Source organism: Anopheles merus, chromosome 3L (genome assembly GCF_017562075.2).
Source record: "Anopheles merus strain MAF chromosome 3L, AmerM5.1, whole genome shotgun sequence".
In the NCBI taxonomy this organism is placed as follows: domain Eukaryota; kingdom Metazoa; phylum Arthropoda; class Insecta; order Diptera; family Culicidae; genus Anopheles; species Anopheles merus.
The window spans coordinates 31,394,078-31,410,427 of record NC_054085.1 but is presented as its reverse complement, the minus strand read 5'-3'; the positions used below and the strand labels follow the sequence as shown (position 1 = coordinate 31,410,427).

General features: G+C 51.3%; 2 protein-coding genes across 3 annotated transcripts; both read right to left on the bottom strand.

The window, feature by feature from the left end:
* Window positions 1-575: 575 nt before the first annotated feature.
* On the bottom strand, window positions 576-5,613 carry LOC121599368 (spondin-1). The gene is made up of 4 exons (XM_041927108.1): window positions 5,186-5,613; window positions 3,117-3,508; window positions 1,968-3,036; window positions 576-1,441 (listed from the first exon to the last, which is right to left on the bottom strand). The coding sequence occupies exons 1-4, from the start codon at window positions 5,409-5,411 to the stop codon at window positions 783-785; spliced, it is 2,346 nt and encodes a 781-aa protein (XP_041783042.1). The 5' UTR covers window positions 5,412-5,613; the 3' UTR covers window positions 576-782.
* A 343-nt stretch (window positions 5,614-5,956) lies between these two features.
* On the bottom strand, window positions 5,957-16,263 carry LOC121599367 (uncharacterized protein KIAA0930 homolog). 2 transcript variants are annotated; one of them, XM_041927106.1, is made up of 7 exons: window positions 15,392-16,263; window positions 11,406-11,995; window positions 11,151-11,329; window positions 10,815-11,068; window positions 7,762-9,504; window positions 7,445-7,594; window positions 5,957-6,677 (listed from the first exon to the last, which is right to left on the bottom strand). In XM_041927106.1, the coding sequence occupies exons 1-7, from the start codon at window positions 15,522-15,524 to the stop codon at window positions 6,637-6,639; spliced, it is 3,090 nt and encodes a 1,029-aa protein (XP_041783040.1). In that variant the 5' UTR covers window positions 15,525-16,263; the 3' UTR covers window positions 5,957-6,636. The 2 variants fall into 2 exon arrangements, with proteins under 2 accessions (XP_041783040.1, XP_041783041.1); XM_041927107.1 differs by lacking the exon at window positions 7,762-9,504 and having other exon boundaries at window positions 15,392-16,254.
* Window positions 16,264-16,350: the final 87 nt, after the last annotated feature.

Below are 16,350 nucleotides of genomic sequence, written 5' to 3'. Positions count from 1 at the left end.
TGCGACCAATCAAAACGCTACCAGCGAGGATCGAAATTCAAAGTATCGTATCAGGAGATCATCCAAATCAGGAGGAAGCTCTATTGATCCACGCTCTCTCTAGTGTGAGAAGATCAATAGCTTTCTCTCTTTATCTCTCTCTTATCCCAAGCTCTTATCATATGAGAGGAAAGATCTTCAGCCGAGTGTGTATCCTCCTTTCTCTCTCACTCCCTCCGCTACCTTTGAGGAATGCTGCGACCAATCGAAACGCTACACTAGCGCGGTCCCAAGTTCAAAGTATCGTAAGTCATCATCCATGAATTACGTCAATACTACAAATTTGGGACCCTCATCCTCAACGGTGTATCAAACCGTAACGTTGGAAGAATCCGACGTTGGTATTAATCGGTGTTCATATGTAAAGTTGGTATGAGCCGGTCCCCTAGCAATGATGGAGTATCCGGTTGAGTGGTACATAGAAAGTAGCGAAATCCGTTGTAGGCCACCATAACCGCGAAGGTTGTTAAGTAAAGAAAAATAATGAACGTTTACTCATTTGTTATTCGAATTAACAAAAATCTAACATTTTATTTTGCGTTACGTAACAATTGTTAAACTCCCCCTCTCCCTCAAGTTACAAATCGTTACATTTGACGACGCCCGCTTCCCCCACCCTATAAACGTTACGTAATTCATGGATGACGCATACGTTTATTTTTCTTTCACTCTCTCATCTTATGTCTTTTTGGAGCTTCTCACCCCACGCTTCTTTACTAATTGCAGGATGAAGAAAGCCCGCATCAATTGCACGGTGGCCCAGTGCACTTGCGGCGCTTGACGATGCGCGGCGGACAGGGCTGTCCACCGTTGCGCGGATGCGTAACGATCGACCGAACACGCTCGGAACGGCCCGTGCCGCAGGTAACGGAACAGGGCGTCCATTCCGACCAGTCGGACAGCACACAGTCGACGGGCAGGGCCTCGAACGGGTCCGGTGTGGCTGCTGCCGGCGGCAACCCCGTACTCGTCTCCAAGCGCGATCGCGTGCACGTGTTCATGCAATCGTCGGCCGTAAGGAAATTGTTCCGATTGCCCCGACAGCCACCGTAGTAGAACGGTACGCACGTGCCCTTGGTGGAGTCGTACGCGTAGCGCTGGTAGCGGCCCCGGCACGGGCCCGCTTCCGGCGATTGCGAACAGATCTCCTGCGCGGTGAACGTATCGTACAGACAGTCGGCCTTATCCGTGCAGGGGCGCTGCTGGTTCAGCTCGATGCGGTTCTGGCAGCGGTCCTGCTCCTCGGGTGCCAGCAGCAGCAGGCGAGTGCGAATCTGCACGCCCTTGCCGCACGTCGCACTGCACGGACTCCAGTCGCTCCAGGCGGTGACGGGGCAGAGCGGATCCGGTGCTTCCATGTCGGTGATCGAGCAGTCCGGCTGCATGCACTTCTGCTTTTCCACTGCGGAAAAGAGGGAAAGATGCCATAAGATACATTTGATTGTTAGTTAGACGTTATAGATGGATGAATCTCTATAGGATTCTTGTAGGACATAGTAGATTGCAATTGGAATGTAATCCAATATTGAAAAGAATAATCTCATCTCGCAGCACTCTTTTCTATGAGTGAAATTAGAGTAGAAGAATCGTTACAGGGCTGTTCAGGGGTTCTCATAATTTAGGGACACTTGCTTGACTCTTTCTGGAGGGAAATAAACTTCATGTGATGAGAATTGGACTCTATGGCACCCGTATCGGACAGTCACATAGGAAAATCCTCTTAGATTATTAGCTGAAGCTTAAAGAATATGAATTAAATATTGAATAACTAGCTCACTTTCAAAATCAGTTACATTTTGAACAGGGACCCCTTTAATGGGTAATTTGATTAACTCAAACAGTTAATCTTGAAAAGTGTGTTAGTCTGAGAACTACGAATACCCAGCGAAACCGTAAAAAAACCTCCACGAGAGCAAACTATCACTCACCAACACTGATGTGGGGACACTTCTTCCGGCCCATGTTTTCCAGGAACGTGCGCGTCCGCATCGTCACCCCGATGCCGCAGCTTACCGAACACTCCGACCACTCGCTCCAGCGCGTCGTACGGCACACGCCGACGCCTTCCCCTGCCTCATCGACCGTCGCCGCCGACTGGCCCATATCCTCCGCACTGGCATCCTCTCCCGCTGCTCCCTCCTCACACTCCGGCACCTCCGCAACGCACATCTCCTTCCCGATCAGCTGCCTGTTGCACCGACCCCCTGCCGCCACATCCGGCCGCAAATACTCGCGCGTGCGCATCCGAATACCCTTCCCGCAAGTGACCGAGCAAGGCGTCCAGTCGGTGTACTCGGTCGTCGCACACTCGGGGCGCGTTTCCTCCTCCGTGTTCTCCGCCAGCTCCAGTACCTGCGCCTGCAGGAACTGTTCGTCGCAGCTCCGAGCCATTACCCGCTCGCGGCGCAGATAAAGCCGAGCGAGCGGGGTCATCTCCGCCGACCGGGGATTGTAGAACGGTGCCCGCGGGTCCTCCGGATAAAGGGTGGTGATGCGGTGCATACGCTCTCGCGGTTGCGTTTCCGCATTCGCCGACATGTAGCTGATGCCACTGTCCGTACCGGCATCCCACGGGTACAGATCCACGTCCAGCGACTCCGTCCAGGTGCAGTCCGGTCGGCACAGGTCGAGTCCGCTCACACCCACCACCCAGTCGGGCGACGGGCCGAACATGGAGGCGAGCGATATCTTGTGATGCTTCCGGTCCACCCGGAAGTTGGAGGTGGTGTTGGCGTTCACGCGCGGATACCACAGACCGGCCGCTTTAATGAGCGTGCGAAGGCGCGCCCCCTTCGCCCGCAGCTCCGTCTCGAGCAGACGCACCGAGCCCCATTCAGCCAGCATGCGGAAACCGTCGGTGGCAATGTGGTTTTCACCCCAGAAGGAAAAGTTCGTATCGTGCGACGCCCCAATCACGTCCGAGAAGTGTGTCAGCCAGATGGCGAACGGGTAGTCCTTCGGATGCGTCTCGTTCGACCAGATGCCCTCGAAGGTGAGCTGCAAGAGAGAACCAACAGGTCGTTATTGTGCACACCGGATCAGATGTGATAGGATAGTGGCGTGATCCTAACACTTACGCTGTACTTCGCCTCATCGCAGGCACAACATTCACCTTTCTGTAGGCGCGGCACGGGCTGATGCTCACACAGCACCTTGGTGAGCGCTCCCTCGTCCGCGAACCACTGCTGCTCGCTTTCGTACACCATGGCGGAGATGCTGACGCAGCCGGAACCGGCTGCCGGTGCGACCCACATCACCTGCACTTCCGTCTTAGGGAAATCGTCCGCCTGCGTTACCGTGTTGACGCACTGATCGTGGAACTTGGTCAGTGCGTCGCTGAACAGCTGAAACCGGCCGACGCGCCGCGGCCCGGCCAGATACTGCTTGGCACCGTTGCGTGCGTGCGCCACCAGTGTAAAGTGCGTGAACTGCTGCAGCTTCGCGTGCGTGCGCGAGCCAACGATGAACACTGTGAGGATTGAGGTTGCACTGAGAGCGTTAGTTTCGTGGACCAATTGGTGAAAACTGTTCCGTGAGAGTGTTAGTGTTGAGGGGCAAGTGGACGTTTTTAGTGATGGAGAAAAGGAGGCGTAGACTAGAGCGATTGCAAGAAAGGATCAATATATCAGTATTCCAACAGGAATCCTAGCATAGTTGCGCAAAGCAACTCCAAACGGGAATCTTATAGCATATATGCGCGAAGCAACTTCTAACAGGATAATCTGTACCTGGAAACATGTGAAATGTCTGTAATTTCATTTCTCCAACGGCAATGGATTTCAAATTACGAACAGCGCCTTAAACCTGAAGACGGTTACGAACTTCCTGACATCAAAAGGTAAGTGGTCATCCTTATTTGCATTATTTAAATTAGTTCCTCTTAGCTTTTGGTCAATGTTTATGGGTTTAAGGTTCTTTTTAAAGATCTAAACTGCTATCCATGCTGTCTTCCTTAGGTATTGTAAGTAATACAAGGAAATCCAACCTAGCTTGAGCTACCTTTAGAAAGGATTTTTTTTCTGTCTAAAGTAGCGAGCGGTCATGTAACTCATGTTTGGGACACCACGTGTAGAACCTACTCCAAAGCGTACTTCCTTCACGGCCAGTTTCCTATGAAGTCGTTCCAGGAGGACTACCGAATTACTGAACACGCATTATAGAGCTCTAGGCGCATTGTATCCCCACGCGCTTAATGTAGCTCCTCCGCGCACTCAATACATCTCTGCGCACTCAATACGCAACTCTGTGCACTCATTGCAGCATCCAATACGCACTCAAAACGCAAAAAATAATTGTCGCATCTCAGAAGTTCAATCCAGTCCGTTCCGGGAGGCTATTAAGGGTTTTAAGGGGTACAAAATGGCAAAAAACTAATCCACAATTTCCGATTGCAACTCTTTATGTCGATGCTGATGAGCAAGCTCAGAGCACTCACTTTAAGGAGCTGCTAGAACTCTCACTTTAAGAGCTGCTCAGAGCTCTCTTTGTAAGGAGCGGCAAGGTCTCTCAGTGGTCATTCTGTGTCACAAAATTTAAGTTCAAAAATTTAAGTACTCATGAAGACTTCAAAAACAGATTTTAATTCATAATTTGAAGTTAATGGCTCCCATCAATGAATGATATAAACGTTTCTCATTACTTGGAAAAAAGCTTTAAAAAGAGTGTCAAAAATAGGCTTGAAACTCAAATCGCTTCTTAACATTGACTTTAAATTCAAACACGGATTGCGTCAACTATTATTGATGAGTGTCCCTCGCAAACCCACAATGTGTAAAGCGCGTGTGGGGAGCACAGTTACACTTTAACCTCGTGCCGCTCAAGGCAAGAATCCTACCCAATTCCCCTCTCGCCTTCCCCCAGATTCCCTCCAATTGCGGGCACACTCGTAATCGTGCACTTGTTGCGCTGCGTTGAGGAAATTATCAGCGATGCGCTAGTTCCACGGTGGTGTCTGTCTTCCAGTCTTCCAGTGCCGTCAGATCGTGCGTGCGTGTGTGTAACTTTCATCAACCATAATTAGAACATATTTGCTTTGCCACCATCCAGTAGCAGTATTTCGTCATGCGTCTGCAGTTGCGCACCCGTCCCCCAAGCGAAGTGTGTGTACACCTTTGTACTTTGCCGTTTCGGATGGCGGAATACTTACGGTTGTAGATCTTGCCCGGTTCGTACCCGGTCGGCTCGTCCCGGATGGCCAACCGGTAACCATTGTCGCCCGGCTGCTTCACACTGCTGACCGTTCGCCCGTCCACGATCGGGGTTTTGCTGCAGCTTTCGCCATTTTCAACCAACGCTGGCAGAACGAACAGCAAAGCCGGCAGCACGATCGATCGCCAAGAGGACGATCGTCGTCGGCCGAAAGGTGATACCATTTCTCTGCCACAGCCACGGCCTCTTATCGCTGCACGGTACAGAACGGTTCCTCGATCGCTCGCTTTTGGTTTTCACTTGATTAGCTCACTGATTAGGGGCCCCCCCTTGACACGGTCCGGTCCACCCGAAGGGTTCGAGACAGATCACTCGCCACTGTGTGAGCGCTAGGGCTGCCGATTAGCGACTGAGAGCCGCTGATCGCGACGTTTCGGATCGGAACCCCCTCCGGTGCGCTTGCTCGGTTTATCAGCAAACCGAACGGGAAGAAGAAGGGAAGAATGAAGGGAACGGAGCGATTATTTCTGGAAAAATGTTTGTCTGACGGAATCGATGAGGATCGATGAGGTGTGGGAATTTTGAGAAAATATTGTTTGGAAATGTGATACACGTTATTTTTTTTTTGCAAATGTTTTTATATTTATACTTTGTTCGCTGTATCGCTGTTCAATACACGTGAGCGCCTTCCACGAGTCGTTCCATTCAATAATCCTTCCTTTTTTTAATCACACTCTCAATCTAACCCTTCAGAAATCAACCAAATCAATCTTAATGACAACACCCACTATTTTTTTTATTTTCGCCACTCACCAAACCCTTACGAAACGACGACTTATTTACCAGAATACAATTCCACGCGCCATTAAACCTAAACGACGCAATGCTTACGGTACGAAAACGAAACAAAATGATTTTTACATTCAAATGCAAGTACGTAAGTGTGAGAAATTGCAAAGATTCCTTGAGATTCGAAGATGCTAAAGATGCGGCCCCATCGCTACTCCCTGTCTCTCCCTTATATCCTATAGCTAAACGCCCTCCAGTTTGGTTGTTGCACTGCTCAACGTGGATAAAGGCTGCCAGATGCCCACAGTGAGCTCCGGAGCTGACAACAGCTCTGAGGGGACGAGATAAGAGTTGGGAAAGGAAAGAATGCGTTACTATCACAAAATGTGTTCCCACCAAACGGAATGCTGCTGTTGGCCTGTGCGGCCAGAACGCCCCAGAACTGACTAGACTAGGATCAAGTGATCGATTGAATTTAAAATACGCTCTTTCTGTCGCTGGTATATCGAAATAAATGGATAAAAAGCCTTCTTTTTTCGGTGCGATTGTGCCGTCTGGCTTTATGCTGAGCCCCACAAGAGTCGACGAGAGCCAGCAGTAGTAGTAGGGGATAATTGAGGTCCTGTTGGTATGGAACCATGCTTCGGTTCGGGGCGTCCCTTAAAACGTTAGTATCGGTTGCTCCCGGTGGTCCAGAAGATCTAAAAACAAACAAACACAAGCGTATCAGTAATCACGTCTCTTGCAGGGGTGGGAGCTCGGAATCGGACCTACCGGATGGCGATTCCGTGTTCGGAATCAATTCCGGAATCGATTTCGTGATCGGAATCGGCTCCGGAATCATCTTAGTAATCGCAATTTGCTTCGGTAACAGAATCAAGATTGACTCCAGAAATAGAACCGAAACCAATTCCGGAACCAATTATGGAGCCGATTCCGATTCCTGAGCGAAATCCGGAATCAATTCCAATTCCGAAGCCGATTTTGATTCCGGAGACGATTCCGGCACCAATTCTGGAACCGATTCCGGAACCAATTCTGGAGCCGTTTCCGGAACCAACTCCGGAGCCGATTCCGGAACCAACTCCGAAGCCGATTCCGGAACCAATTCTGGAACCGATTCCGGAACCAATTCTGGAACCGATTCCGGAACCAATTCTGGAGCCGTTTCCGGAACCAACTCCGGAGCCGATTCCGGAACCAACTCCGAAGCCGATTCCGGAACCAATTCTGGAACCGATTCCGGAACCAATTCTGGAGCCGTTTCCGGAACCAATTATAGAGCCGACTACGGAACCAATTCCCGAGCCGACTCTGGGACCAATACCTGAGCCGCGTCCGGAACCAATTCCTGAGCCGAGTCCGGAACCAATTCCAAAATCGATTACTATCCCGATTCGATTACAGGAAAATTCATTTCTCCCATCACTAAGTATCTTCCTTATCGCCTTAAAAATCTGCCCCTTACCTTTCGCTATGCTCCACCACGGCAGCGTGACGTACGTGAGGAAGGCGTTCAGTGGCGTCGACTGCTGGCGGCGGTTCTCCTTCCAGAAGTGAAACGTTTGCGTAAACCCTTTAGTCGTCCACAGCGGGTTGTACGCACCGTCGTCGAGCTCTGGAAGTATAGCAAGCGGAGAAGGAAGAAAAAATGCGTTACTAAATCCTGTCAGTAACTCCTCTTCTCTTCTATTTCTTAAAACGTTTCAACACAAAGCACACAAAGTGACAAACAAACGACAGAAGCACACGGACACGGAGCATGCGCCCTGCAAAAACGCCAACCTTTATCGCCATGGTGATGCTGATGCCGCCTCGGATGGTAGTCGCACAGGTAGTAGATGTTCGTGCCGTCGGGCGTACGGCGACTGGGGATCGTATTGACGCCGGCGGGTGGCGTTACGGCCGCTCCGTCCGGTCCCGTCGCCCCGTCCCGTCCAGCGGCGTCACCGGTGAGAATTGTTGGCCGCACGTAAAAACTGTTGTAGCTCGGTTTCTTCACCTTCGGCAGCGTGGAGCACTCCTTCTTCGCCCGCAGCTCTTTCAGTGCCGCCCAGATGGCACGATTGCTGAGCTCGCTCTCTTCGGTCGTTTCTTGCCCATCGGTCGATTCGGTTTTCGCATCCGTCGTCGTCGTCGTCGGCGCGGTCGTCTCGTCCGGATTGCCATTTATGTCCCCATCGATCACGGCCCCCGTCGAAAGATCCGTTTCCTCTTTCTCGGGCGGCTTTTCCGGCTTCGCTTCCCGCTCTGCAGCTGGCACCGGACCGACTTCAGCTTCCTTTTTGCCCTCCACTCCCAGCACCGGTGGACTCTTTTTACGCCCCGCTTCGGAGCTGAGCACCCCAGAATGCTTTCCCTTTTTGTCCTCCCTTTTACCGGCTACGACCGGTGGCGACGCCGAGGACGACTTGCTTCGCCGGTAGATGAGCGAAAAGCGACCGCTGCCGTTCCCGGGAGCCGCTCCATTACCACCCGCCGAAGATCGAACAGTATTCGTGGAGGTTCGTCGTTCGCGATGCTCCTTAATGTTTGCCACCGTCGTAGCTAGCTTCTCACCGCCCGCCTGATTGCCATTCCCGTTCGCCGCACGGTTGTTCCGCTCGGCCGGGAACTCTTCCCGCCCATTCACCCGGATCCGCTGCTTCGGGTCGATCGGTGCCGCGGCCGTGGAGGGTTCGCCGTTCGCCGCTGTCAAGTCGCCACCGTTCAGCGACACGGCGTCGTCTGCCATCTCGTACTCTTCCGTCGCCTCGGTCGCCTCCGTTGCGGTGGACGGTGGGGCCGACCGTCGATGGATGCCGGTGTTGTTGTTGATCGCGTTCGACGCCTTCGCCTTGCCGTTGGCCGATTTGCTGCCGCTCGCCGGGTCGGCTGTCTCCGTGCTGCTGTTGCTGCGCTTCGATCGAAACACGGGCGTACTGAGCCGCTTTTTTGGGCTCTGGCTGGCTTTGGAACCATTCTCCCGCCGCCTCACCGTGCCGAGCGCGTCGGCCGCGGGTTTCTTCTTGACCGCCGTTCCCTTATCGTTGGCTGTGCTGGGCTGTGGGCCAGTGAGCACCTTCGCACCGCCGGCAAACTCCAGCTCACTCTCCACGATCAGCACGTTGCGATGCTTCATCAGCGGCGATCGGCCCTTCGACACCGTCGCCAGACAGGCGGGCGAATCGTGCAGCTCCAGCGACTCCAGCCGCTTCCGTTCCGACGCGGTGCGGCCGGTTTCGGCCTCCTCGTCCCGGTCGGCTTCCCCGCCGCCGCACGCCGGACACGGTGCGTACACCTCCGACATCTGGACGGAATCGGCATCGGTGGACCAGCGCTTGCGCCCCGGCCGGCCGAAGCAACTGCAACAGCCCGCCGTCCTCGAGGAGGAGGCGGCCAGCTTGTCGCTCGGGACGCAGGGAGGACCCTCTAATGGGTCGGCACGGTGCCGCGCCGTGCCGTTGCCGGCGGTGGGCGATTTGCTGCTGCCACCCTGCTGTACCGGCGACGTGTCCACGATGCTGGCGGACGAGGAAGCAGGACGATCTGGGATTTGGTTTGATTTTATTCGTTTTTTTTTTGTTGGTGGACAGGGCCGAAATTGTTCCGAACGAAAAATGCGCGCCGCAAAGGGAAGTACATTGTACGTGTGGTTGTGTGTTTGTGTGTGTGTGCGTTGGTGTATAAAAGAGAGAGATAAATAGAGAGAGAGAGAGAGAGAGAGAAAGAGAGAAAAATTATAAGACAAAACGAACAAGGATGTAATAGTACGGTAGTTTTTTTTTTTGTAAAAGGATATGTTCAAGGAAGAGGAAGCACACCAAGCGATGGATCAACGGGACGGGGAAAAAGGCCGGAGTGTTGTCTCCCGCTCTTTCCGTTCTGTCCCCCGTCCCCCGCTGGTGGCTTCCAATGATGCTGCACTACACACGGGCATACAAACGCAACTAGGGTTTGGTGTGTTAATTCTTTTTTTTCGGTTTCTTATAGCGACAAGGGCACACTACTCTTAGAAAAGGAGCGGGATGAGGTGTTGGATGAGAGGGGAGAGAGCAGGGAAAGGTGGAGTGAATGTATTGACACACACACGCACAAACAAAACAGAAGGAAAAGGGAACCACCACAAAAGGAAGGGCGCAAAGAAGAACGGGAAGGAGCCCTGGGAAAGGATCGTTTTGTTTGGTTTTTTCTTCTATTGGCATTTTGAATTTTTGCTCCCAAAATTTTGAGGTTAAGCGATCGTCCTGCTTCCCTACCGGGTTAGTAAAGATTAATGTAATGTAAAGCGTCAAGCGCCAGCCAGCAATACTGTACACGGTACACATGTGTGCACACGGGGCCCATCATTCTCTTGTAGCGACACTTTAATTATTTGACATTACTTTGATTTGGTGGCTAGCACGAGACACGACACGGCTTATAAGCGATAGACGTTGGTGAGAGACGTTGGTTGAATTGGCCGAAGAGACGATTAGAAACAAAAACAAAAAACACATGCTGCATGCATACATGGACACAGAGGGACTGATGGTTTATGAAGTGAAAAAGAGCAGATGATGACGATTTTTTTTTGATGCGAATGCGATTCTTGGGCTTGCAACTGAGCTGAGTTGCAGATAGGAATTTGAATCCATTTTTAAATTTTCAGAAATTTGAGAGTGTTTGCTATCCTTGTTACAAATCCAAGAATCGTTTAGATTAACACAAGACATAAACCACGACATAAAAGAAAAGAAAACCTGTCACACATCGAACCCCATTTGCGCGCACAACAAAAGCGTTACATGATCGTGAAGCGAGAGTGAAAAAGAGAGAGAGAGCACCAAGACCAAAAGACTAGTAAGTTCGTGGCTTACCGTCGCGCAAATCACCGGCCTCGATTTCGGACACCTCGTTCGCCAGACAGTCCAGCCCTTCGTTTTCCGAGCGTGCCTTCGAGCCGCCGTACGCGGAGCCGCCCGGATCGGTCGCATTCTTCGTGCGCCAGCCGTAACGGCTGAAGTTGTTCAGGTTGGCGCTTGGGTCGCTGAGCCGGCGCTGATGCCGATAGTTGTAGTACTCCTCGCAGTCTTCCTCCCACTCCGAGTCCCACATGTCGGTGGCACAGAACCTAAAAAAGGTGCATGTGCACATGTGGTTAGGATTAGTGGGCGTGTTTGAATCGGGCTCCAGTACATCTCCTTCTGACCTACCCGGGCTCGCTGGTAGGCGTTTCTACACCCGATCCTTTCGGTTTCGTGACGGCCATCTCGGCGTGCCCCTTGCCCTGCGGACCCTTCATGCGCACAAACTCGCAGCGTGTCTGAGGGCCGCCGGAGCTGAACAAACCGAACGACATTCGTTGTGCTACCTTCGAGCCGAGGCTGGATTGCTGAAATGGAGTGAAAGAAAGGGATTACAATTCTCAACTGCTGATTGATCGTGAGAACTCCCCCCTTAAACCTTACCCGCGCATCGTACACCTTCTTGAGCGCGTCGTACCGTATCGAGCCGAGAAAGATGACGCCCTGCACGCTGCCGTCCCGATCGGTCGCCACCAGCTCGACGCACACCATCTCGCCGTCGCGCACCAGTATGTCGTGGAACACCTCGTCGAAGTTGTCCACCATGAAGCAGATGTGCGGATAGGTGATCTCCTCACTATCGCCCTTGGTGTCCATCTTTCGGCGGCTCGGCGACGCGTACACCTTCTGCGAGTGGCGCCGCAGCACCTGCAGCTCCTTCGGCGACGTGCGCGTGCAGATGGCGAGCGTGAGCGTGTAGTTGAACTGGTGGATCACCAGGTTTAGGTAGACGGTTTCCTCCCAGTCGACGTCCGGGTCGCCGATCGGCAGCTTGCGCGAATCCTTCCGAAACACCTCGATCTCCGTCTCGTACCGGGGCATCGCACGCGACGAGCCCTTGATGTGCTTTTTGCGCACGAAGAACAGCAGATCGTCACAGTCGATGCTGTGCTCCGGCTCGGACTGGAAGAGAAAGTGGCGCACGAACAGGTCGGTCCAGTAGGTCGTACCCTGCAGGACGACGAAACCACCGTCTGGGAAGGAGGAAGAGAAGATTAGAGTTGTAGAGTTAGAAGGATGATAGTTGAGAAGGTCGAGCGATGTTAGGATTTTCACAACTTCTTCAGGTTTTTTTTATGTCCAAGTCTTCCTGACTTCTACAGCCATTTTCAATGAATACTTGACTGACGAACACTTTACTTCATGAGTTTGTAAAGCACATTGATCTAGAATGGTCTTCCAAAATCAAATGATCAGGGGTCCAAACTATGGTCAACCTCTTCAGAATCGACAGAAGATGACTTATGAAGATGGTTTTTTTTTAAAGATGTCTTGGCCTACCTCAGGAATGTCCGAAACCGCTCAAGGTCTCGTGCCTTCGTCTGCCAATCCGTTATACTCGGCCTAAATGGTGGACGCTTCCACGCCATCCTGCCTCCTAAATTTGGGCCTACCACGTCTCCTCTGTCCTTGTGGATGGCCACAAAAGACTTTACGGCCCACCGGAGCCTGGCTAGCTTGATACGCTGCACGACAGATGAGGTTGCCGTACATCTCGTATAGCTCGTCATTCTAACGGCTCCTCCATTGTCCTTGCACACATACGGGGCCAAGGATCCTTTTGAGCATCTTCGTCTCGAACGCGGCCAAGAGGATTTCGTCATATTTGGACAATGTCCATGTCTCAGAGGCGTGTGTGGGTACCCATACTATATAGGTGCTATATAGTTCCAGCTTCGTCCGTCGCGATAGGTTCTTCGAGGTGAATTGATTTCTACGGCTGTAGAAGGACCGGTTGGAGGCCAGCATCCTTGCGCGCAACTCAGCTACCATGCTATTGTCGTTGCTAACCTTTGACCCGAGATAGGTGAATTCTGGGTCGACTTCAAAAGTGAATTCACCTATCTGTACGTCACGCCTACGTAGGTTTGGATTAGTTATTGGTAGGGCTGCTGACCAACAGTCTGGTCTTTGCCTCTTTTATCTGCAATAGGAAAGCCGCAGACCAATGATGTCTATATCATCAGCGTATGCCAGGATCTGGGTTGAATTATAGAAGATGGTTCCCGAAGTCTCCACTCTCGAGTCATGGATGGCCCTCTCTAGCGCCAGGTGTAATAGGAGACAGGTAAGCCCGTCCTCCTGGCGCAGACCTTTGGTGATAGGCCCTGATAGGCTTGTATCCACCTTCACTTGGCAAGTGACGATGGTCATAGTCATTCTAATTAGCCTAATGAGTTTAACCGAGATGCCAAAAGAGCACATAGCGTCGTACAGTTTTACCCAGGCTATCCTGTCATATGCAGCTTTGAAGTCAATGAAACGATGGTATGTGTCGTGTCTGTGGTTGATTTTCCGTTACGGAATCTTCTTTGATAACACAAGGACAACATTGGACACTATTATACGGCTTTCAATTATATTGAAAGGGAATTGACCAATTCTTAATAGGAATCATATTTGAATCTTGCGTATACATAAAACTAAATCTGATTGCAACTAGCAATTGATACTGATGTATTGTTGGTCTTACTGAATTAATTTAAACAAAATTATTCAATGCGGCGCTTCCGTGATATGTCAGCTCGAACAACTTAACAACATGACCATCGTGTGTTCACAAGCCTCATATGGACCGTCCCCACATAGAAGGACATTATTTAATACACATTGTGTGTTATTAAAATACACACCTTTGCTGTTGTACACTTCTTTTCCAATTGTATAATTTCTAATATTCTATTAACTACATTGTTTACACAAGTACCATAAAGCGAACATTGCATTCCCAACACTAAGAAACTCTTCTTCAGTGACGCAACCACCGCTGGAAAAGGCAATCCAGCAAAGGACTGCACACTGACGCAGCAAACCGGCAAAAGGTTAAAGGTCACCCCGTCATCCGAGCCATCCCATAACTGATACGCATTTATTGTGCGAAAATACAAAACAATATTTCGTGCGAGATAACTGCGACAGTACGAGACGGAAATAGCTGAACAGGCCCGCAAACGCGGCTTGCTTGCTCCAGCTACTTGGATGAAAATAAAATAGCTGAACGCGCTGAACACATAAAGCAAGAATCTTCATCTATTCGGGATACAACAACAGGGGGTGCTACGCTGTCGGTCTGTCTGTCCGTCTTGCAGTAGGCAATGATTAATAGCTCTTCCCGCCAGCAATCGCGCTACTACTACGGTTGAGATACGTACGACCAACACTATCGCGCATTGATAAGCCAAAAAGGAGCCGCAGCTACTTGTGGGGGTACGCATGCTGATGATGATGACGATGATGATGCATCTCAACAATGCACCAAACAAACACAGGTCCAGGCAAACCCGCAGTCCAGTGCCTGGGGGAAGGTTATCGCGTGTGTGTGTGTGTGTGTATGTGCACAATTGTCAGTGAAATCTGCACGGCACGCTTTTGCTTTTATCTCTGCCATTGGAAGGAAAGACATGCCACATCTCTGCCCACACGACGGAAATGTTACGTCTGGTTGGTTAAGATGGACAAGCACCAGTATGGCCTTTGTGAGTTTTTGTTGCAGCGAATCGATCCAACTGCTTGCTGCTCCCTTCAATCACGCTTGCAGCATGACCATGAGTCACTGCAGTTTGCAGTGCACACGGTCTTCTTACAATAAATATATCGCAAAACGGAACGACGTTTGCATCGGCGTATTCGTTTTACTAGTCCCGAGCAAAGAAAATCCCCAATCAAAGGGTGCGCTGCTATCCTCAACCGGCACCGAAATTCCCCGGTCCCATGAATCATCAACAGCAGTAGCCAAATGCCAATAACCAAGCTGATGCTAACAAGCGGAAGCATTTAGATAATGATATTCAAGACAAACTGGCAATGCTTTTCGCATTCGCGTTAATGAGATTCTGCGCGAGGCTCACTGCCGGACGCCCGGGACGCATGGCATGGCAGGTTGATCGGTAAAATTCCAATGGAATCCAAGAAATCGATCCTTCGAGAGGAGCAAGGCAAGAAAGCCGGTGCACACATACCACCGTTGCTTCTGTCGGGGACGGTTAGTTATGCAAAAAGCAAAAACACCACGACGTGACATTTGGGATGGACGGGGTGGACGGACCAGGCATTCCGATCCTTAGCAACCGTACGTTTGTGTGTGTGTGAGCGAGGGGTGAAGCGCCCAATCCAAGGAGCACACAACAAGGAGCAGTGCGCATATTCGCCTATTATCGTCGAATGAACTCATCAACTCGACGTGTGGTGTGTGCTGGCTGTGACGGTTCGGTTGTTGGAAAAATCGATAATTCACAGCATGGCCCCTTTACTCCCTGAACGAGATGATGGTCCCAATTGGGGGGGTTGGTTTTAATTGGAATTTTCATACCTTTCCCCCACGAAGGGGATGGGAAAGACAGGGATGATGGAGGGCGCATGGGACAACTTACCGTCCTTTAGCAGCTGGCGCATCTCCTTCGTCCGCTGAAAGTTGATCTCTTCCAGCAGCAGCTGGAGGGCAGTCTGGGGCGATTTGAGCAGGGCCGAGGCCGTCCCACCAAGCCCACCGGAACCGGCCGACATTGTGAAGGCTCGCCGCTGGGGGTCCACCGTTGCACTGGGATTCCGGACCGAACGGACACCGACCCCTGTGTACGACAAAAGGCCTTCCAAGGGCGTACTATCGTTTTCCCTGACGTTCACACGCGACCACCGAACGGAACCGGAAGTGTGTTCATCTCTTCTTACGGGGTTTTCTCAATCCACCACCTGTGCGTGTGTGTTCCTTTCACTTTCCTTTGTACTTTTTTTTTTTGGCACCTTCGAAAGACTGTGGGTAATTAGAATGGCTGAGAGGGATTGTCTCTCGCTCTACTGCTTTTTTGTTTCTTGCACGTTCAGTCTTCTGCACTTGAAACTGCGTCGTGCGTTGTGATTCCTCACTGGGAACTGAACTCGCACTGGCCTTCCTACGTCGTATTGGAAAAGCGTCGAACGGTGATTTCCCTCTTGATAGCCGTTGTCGTCGTCGTCGTCGTCGTGTTTTGGTTCATCGCACACTTCGGGCGAGCTTACGCGGTTGCGCAATATGCGTCCCTGACTGTGAAGCAGAACCAGCGGCACCATTCACGAAACTGGTCGGCATATTGACAGGAAGCAATAAGGGACCGAAGGGAACAAGGGACAATCGGCAAACAATACGCAACACACACACACACACGCACGAGATGACTCCGACCGTCACAAAAAAACAACAAACGATTGTGATTTCCTTGTGTGCGTGTGTGTCTGTGGTTCTTCTTCCTTCGTGTGCGAGATTGCATTTGTAAACAGTTGCAGTTGACAGCTGTGACGTGCGTTACGGTGCGTTACGAATGTACGTTACACACCGCACCGTGAAGCAGAGTGT

Coding starts and splice junctions, on each gene's coding strand:
- LOC121599368 (XM_041927108.1), bottom strand. CDS start 5,411: ATGGTATCACCTTTCGGCCGACGACGATCGTCCTCTTGGCGATCGATC. Junction 3,509..5,185: donor ACCGGGCAAGATCTACAACC/GTAAGTATTCCG, acceptor CAATCCTCACAG/TGTTCATCGTTGGCTCGCGC. Junction 3,037..3,116: donor GCGATGAGGCGAAGTACAGC/GTAAGTGTTAGG, acceptor TCTCTCTTGCAG/CTCACCTTCGAGGGCATCTG.
- LOC121599367 (XM_041927106.1), bottom strand. CDS start 15,524: ATGTCGGCCGGTTCCGGTGGGCTTGGTGGGACGGCCTCGGCCCTGCTC. Junction 11,069..11,150: donor ACGCCTACCAGCGAGCCCGG/GTAGGTCAGAAG, acceptor CACCTTTTTTAG/GTTCTGTGCCACCGACATGT. Junction 9,505..10,814: donor GGCCGGTGATTTGCGCGACG/GTAAGCCACGAA, acceptor ACCAAATCCCAG/ATCGTCCTGCTTCCTCGTCC.